Source organism: Diaphorina citri, unplaced genomic scaffold (genome assembly GCF_000475195.1).
Source record: "Diaphorina citri unplaced genomic scaffold, Diaci psyllid genome assembly version 1.1 scaffold2598, whole genome shotgun sequence".
Lineage (NCBI taxonomy): Eukaryota > Metazoa > Arthropoda > Insecta > Hemiptera > Psyllidae > Diaphorina > Diaphorina citri.
In genome coordinates, this window is record NW_007380016.1 from 7,450 (window position 1) to 14,024 (window position 6,575).

The window sequence follows — 6,575 nt, forward strand, 5'->3', positions numbered from 1 at the left end:
ATCCATCACACACACCACACACACACATCAAAACATACACACACACCCATTACACCACACACACACATCACACCACACACACACCCATCACACCACACACACACGCACGGTCGCGCTACGCGCTCCATGACATGTCCCACAATGCAGCGTAATAGCCGTAACTTTGAACCGCCGCCATTTTGATTCAGGATGGAATGTGAAAATTTTAAGTAGCCTATGTCACCCGGAGTACTTTTCTTAACAACCACAAAAAATTTCATCAAAATCGGTCGAGCCGTTTTCTCGTGAAAAGAGGACAAAAACGGGTCTATTAGGCCATTTTCTTCACGTTTTTGAACCGCCGCCATTTTGAATCAGGATGGAATGTGAAAATTTCAAGTAGCCTATGTGCTTTTCTTAACAACCGCAAAAAACTTCATCAAAATCGGTCGAGCTGTTTTTGCGTGAAAAGAGGACAACCAAAGGTCTATTTAGCGTGACAGACAGACAGACAGACAGACGCGCGCGCAACAAAAATTGGGAATGCAGACTTGGCCTTAATTTTCTGATCTCACCACTTTTAAGGGCCGACGTTTTTGGATAGGAACTTGACAGACAGAAATTTTTCTAATGTGATTTTTGGAATCGTGCATGCATAATGAGTAAGAATAACTAAAAATTTCACGCAGAAATTTTTCTAATGTGATTTTTGGAATCGTGCATGCATAATGAGTAAGAATAACTAAAAATTTCACGATTCTAAGCAATGTAAGTACAGAAAAATCTACAATTTTATTTATATAGATTATGATTACTCATTTGACTGGCCTTTTGTCTATTTTCTGTAGCCTAGGGCACGATTTCCGTAGTTCCCGCCACTTGCATTCCTATATTTCAAATATGTTTTGAAACTTTCTTTATTGGGATTTTGTAGACAGTAGTTTTTTGTGTGGGCTTGGGGTCCTGTTGCTTGACAGTAGGGACACACATTGTTGTACAGGACAGGGCAAGTGACCTGACCAACTCCGTTTTTGACGCTATGGCTCAGATAGATGGCTTTAATCTCTTTATTCTGGAAACAGAACGTACATCCTGGAATACCTTTGCGTCCATTTCCATTGATATTGTTAGAATAGTTCATGTACAAACTTCTTGGAGAATTGAATGAACTACCAGGTGAGGTTGAGGATGGAGTTGATGAATAAGCCATAGTTACTTTATCCCTGGGGAAACAATATATATATATATGTCGGCGTCCGTGTCCTCGACCGTCTCCCATTCTCCTTCACTTCTCTCGGACACAGACATTGTAAATAATAACAATGTCGGCGTCCGTGTCCTCGACCGTCTCCCATTCTCCTTCACTTCTCTCGGACACAGACATTGTAAATAATAACACAGTACTACGGTACACAATTAAAATGCAATAAAATGAGAAAAGAGTTTCTTTGTAAGAATTAACACTAATAAAATAAGGTAAACTAATTAAAACTATAAACTGTACAGATGGATGGCTTATTGAGACAAAGTTCGGTCACTCCCCCCACACGTCTACTCCCCTTTATTCAAAACACAGAAAAAGATCGCACTGTAGATCTGGTCTCTTCGAAATCTCCAAAGCAAGTCTCCTAGCCTAGGTAACTCTTCTGGCTAACAATCCCAGGGTCTAGGGTACCACCCTCAATATATGATACACGTGTAATCTGAAATAAGCGTAGCCTGTAGCACTACCCTTCGTCAGCAGAAAACCAGAAAGTCCGATAGTGTGAGATTGAATAGTGTGAGCCTTTGGGCTGTGTTTGCTTCTGTTTTCAGATTAGTAGGCATCCGGGACGTATGCCATGTCAGGATGGGCCGTATCGGATAGTGTGAGATTGAAGCCTATTGAGAACACGGCGCACCCCCCACATCTCGAAACTCCTTTCTGATTTTCTGCTGACGAAGGGTAGTGCTACAGGCTACGCTTATTTCAGATTACACGTGTATCATATATTGAGGGTGGTACCCTAGACCCTGGGATTGTTAGCCAGAAGAGTTAACTAGGAGACATGCTTTGGAGATTTCGAAGAGACCAGATCTACAGTGCGATCCTTTTCTGTGTTTTGAATAAAGGGGAGTAGACGTGTGGGGGGAGTGACCGAACTTTGTCTCAATAAGCCATCTGTCTGTACAGTTTATAGTTTTAATTAGTTTACCTTATTTTATTAGTGTTAATTCTTACAAATAAACTCTTTTCTCATTTTATTGCATTTAATTGTGTAACCTACCGAAGTACTGTGTTATTATTTACAATGTCTGTGCCCGAGAGAAGTGAAGGAGAATGGGAGACAGTCGAGGACACGGACGCCGACATCAGAAGTGGGATTGACCCTAATGAATTTTAGCCCTATTGTGGATTTTCTTCGTTTCCTGAGGATGCCTGATTAGTTCCAGCTAGCGATGGATGTTCTTCAGAACCGTAAGAAAGATCCTGTTAGTGTGTAGGTCATACACATTACACACGTCCGTAAGTCAGCTTTCCTATTTCTTTCTGTTAATGCCGAACTGTTCATTTTTTTTTTTTTTTTTTTTTTTTTTTTTTGGGGGAAAACTGTCTCTTAGCAGTGGTTGATCTGGTTGTACGTCAATATTTCTTGTCACATTTGAAAATGTTGGCTCCAAGTGTTCTTCATTGTCTACACTGGCATTTACTGCAACAGGAACACCTCTTGTTAAAAAGGAATGTAACTTGTGAATATGTTTACACAATGGGTTAACATCTAGACATGAACAGTAGTATAAGTGACTGCACAAATTAAAACAACTTGGAACGGTGCATTTTGTTATGCAATGGTCATGATTGCAGTCATCAGTAAGTTTGATGATCTCATGAGGTTGTCCGGGGTGGGATGACTTAACTTCCCATACATTGTCTGTAAGATAAGTGATGTTGGAATCTGGAATTTCAAGACTTTTCTCATGAGCACAGCTTTTGATACTCGGTAGTGTACAAAAAGTAGCATTTCTTTTCCTCTTCCACAAATCATCAGAAGCAATTGTTAGGAGAAGTTCAATCAACTTATCAATTCTCTTGTTTGGCTTCCTGAGCATGTAGTCATTTTTCAACCTTCTATGGAATGATTCAACATGACCTGTTGTGTCAACAGCTTGATGAGGAAAATTCCTGTGACACATAGCCCACTTTTGAATACGCCCATCAAGTAGATATCTTTGAAAGTAGTCAATAAACTTTGATGCATTTTCACCATATTTAGATAGAAAAGCTTTGACCAAATCATCAAATGTATTGGAATTTCTAGTGTTTACAATGATTTTCAATGCAACAAACATTTCATCCACCAAATTTCTTGGAGCTTTTTCATTCAGATTTTTTCTAAAACTTCTTAATAAATGCCATTTGCAAAGTAAATGACGCAAATTCATTTGAGTATCAGCATTCACAGAAAAACCAGCATTCATAGCATTGATGAGGCTAGGGTCATCATCTGTAATAACACAATTGACATTTAAATCTGGGCATTTTCCTTTAAGTGCACTAAAAAAGTGTTTCAGGGAATGCTCGTCACTTTTACTTGTTATGAGATGGGCTACAGGCCAACCATTTCTGTTGTTGTCAACAATTAGGACATTCAGTAGTTGATAGTCATACTGGTTAGTGCAGTGGGTCTCATCTACAACAAGAATGTTACTGCAACCTTCAATCATCAGCTGCCTTTGTTCTTGAGTTTGAAAACCAAACATAAACAAATCATCTTCTTCATTCAAAACACTGGCTCCATCAGGTGCTACAACACATGCTTCACCAAGAGGCTTGTAAATGACAACCATGTCAGGATCATCACGCAACAATTTGTCAGCCAGAAGTTGGACGGATTTGGCATCATCACTATGAAGAAGAGAAGCCATGTTTTTCTTTCTCATCTGTTCTCGAATGACTTTAGAGGTGACATTCACATCCTTTGAAACAGCACCAGTATCAGCTTCAACTTGTTGTGCCCTATTTTGAACATTCCGAACAATGTCCATTGGAGAAGCATTCAAGACAATTTGTTCTTGAATATACTGAGAAGTTTCACTTGACATGGGCTGATGCAAGATATCAGATACATCAAGGCTGTGATTGTGGGTAGGGAAGTACCAGACTTTTGTCAGATTGGTATGAGGGCATACTACAACTTTCATAGATGAAATACAATATTTCCCAAGTTTAACTTGACCCTTACCATTTTTCCTGTTAGTCAAGCGGTCCACTTCATCATTTTTGCGATGAGCCTTGGCAGATCCATCTTTTTGACAATAGAAATATGTTGTATTGCCTGAGGATCTCCCCTTTTGAGAGAAATAAGAGTATGTCAATTGTTCTTCAGTTTCTTTCCATTTCACAAATTCACAGTGGCTGTTGAACTCTTTGAACTGACAAGATTGAATAGCAGACGACTGATGCATTCCAACCATATGGTCTATCAAATCTATTCGAGTGGAAAATAGGACAGAGCAGCCAGAGAAATTACATGAAAGTTTGGTTTTCTTCAAGGACACACTTTGACAAGAATTGGAGTGTCTTCTGAGGTTGTCCTTTCTTGAAAAAGATTTCCCACATTCATTGCAAGTGAATGTACTCACAGTTTCATCAGAGGGAGGCTTCATAGAACAAAGCTTGTGATGTCGACTCAGATTTGACACCTCCATTATCTTTCCACAGAACCTAGTAGTCAATTTCGTCAATTCTGAAGTTGGTCACTGCTCCTGTCAAGTTGGATATGATATGGTAGTCCTTACAAACATCAGTTTGCTGTAGTGACAAAGTTTAATTTGTCATCTATAACTCCGCCATGGGCGTCACGTACCTACGGTCATTGACGCTCATGCCAGTCCCAAGCCTGGATAAAGGAGGAGGGCGCTGCCGTGATGACAGAGCTGAACGGTCATGTCGGTCGCCTGAGCACGCTGCTCGCATGCAAACACTGCCCCATAAACGGCATAAAGCAATGCCCAAAGACAAATTGCACTCAGGCTGTGCCTCTATTGGTCCTTCTGCTAAGCCCTTACCATACTGGCCCTTGGGCCTCGAAGTGCTGGAACCTTATTCTCACCCCACACTTCCGGGCTTTTTAGCGACCGACTGACCCTTCAAATCTGATCAAACGTCACACCCCCAGAATGGATGTGTCACTCTGGTCACGGTTCAGCCGTTCCCATGAACGACCCCCAGAATGGGACACTCATATTTATACAATCTCCAGCGTTTCGAAGAGGAGGGCGCGGCCTGCATACGCATCCTTCGTTCCTGCCTCCAAGTACGCTGGAAGGAAAAAGCAAGAAGAAGACACCCTTTCATTCTCATTTAAATGAGAGTGCTTGATGTGCTTTCTTCTATTGAGCGATCCTAGTGCCTTAGGACCCCTTTTCATCTGAACTGAAGTTCATTATCTCTCAACGCCCGAGGATGATGTGCGTGGGCTGCATGTGCGCTTACGTGGCATCTCCCCGACGTTGGGAAGGAAAAAGCTGTTATCATACGCGCCGCACCACGGGGTGTCCCAGTGGGCCTTATGGGTGCGGAATGCGTCCCCCGAGCGTATAACGCTGAGGGGCATTACAATGCACATCTCCCTGCGGAATCCTATGTACCCGCGGGTCACAGATGAGTCTCCACCCGTCAGCGACGTACGGTCATGTCTCTGCCTCGCTGGCTATACTCACTCCAATGATCCCTCATCCTCCCGAATGTTGGATCACCCGCTGCATTTGATATCACAAATTACGGGATGCCAAAACACACACCGCTGAGGTTAGGCTGGCGGAAGGTAACCAAAGACCTGTACCCATCTTTGGGGTCCGCGGCAATATTCGAACAAAGCGGGCCACAAGTGCCTAACCAACCCCCCCCCCTCTGAGGGCCAGTCGGCGTCGCCTGAATGAGGTTTACTGCTAGGTAAGAACGCCGGTACTCGTGGGAACAAAAATGAATTCTACAAACAAAAACCAAATCAACCCTTCCGGACCGAAACCCCTAACGCCCTTGGAAACAAATGAAACTACCTCTATGGACACAGAGGCTATTGGCCTCGCACCCGCAAAACAAGCTGACCTAATGAATGTCTCTTTCTCTGAGAAGACTCTTGACCCTGTCACAGTAGTGTTGAACCCCAGACGCAACGCCCTTGCTGAAACCCTTGAACAGCAAAAAACCAAGCGCATCCGTCCTAACGACTCGCTCCCTTTACTGCCGCCACCAAACCAGCCGAATGTAAGTTCGCAAACGCCTTCTAGCCAACTGAACGCATGTTCGCAAGCAACACCCAGCCAACCGTGCGCTACCTCCCAAGCACCCCCAAGCCTGGAGCCCCCCGCAATAGACACATCCTCCACCTCTACGCGTGCCGGGTACTTTGATGAAATAGAACGCCATCTCTCTGAGCTTGACCACATAATAAATGTTAGCCGGAAAGGAGACCGCCTAACTTCTGAACACCGTGAATTTTATAACAAAACTGCCCTCGTTCTGCGCCGCAACCTTCATCTTATACGAGAGGACTTTGAGACACAACTAATTAACCGTATACAAGTTGAGGTTGACGCCGCTGTGGAGAGAG

General features: G+C 43.0%; 2 protein-coding genes across 2 annotated transcripts; both read right to left on the minus strand.

Moving 5' to 3' along the window:
* Positions 1–671: 671 nt before the first annotated feature.
* Positions 672–1,256, minus strand: LOC113471540 (nanos homolog 2). The gene has a single exon (XM_026830771.1). The coding sequence runs from the start codon at positions 1,187–1,189 to the stop codon at positions 815–817; it is 375 nt and encodes a 124-aa protein (XP_026686572.1). The 5' UTR covers positions 1,190–1,256; the 3' UTR covers positions 672–814.
* A 539-nt stretch (positions 1,257–1,795) lies between these two features.
* On the minus strand, positions 1,796–4,672 carry LOC113471541. Its single transcript, XM_026830772.1, has 2 exons — positions 2,571–4,672; positions 1,796–1,860 (listed from the first exon to the last, which is right to left on the minus strand). The coding sequence occupies exons 1-2, from the start codon at positions 4,666–4,668 to the stop codon at positions 1,796–1,798; spliced, it is 2,163 nt and encodes a 720-aa protein (XP_026686573.1). The 5' UTR covers positions 4,669–4,672.
* Positions 4,673–6,575: the final 1,903 nt, after the last annotated feature.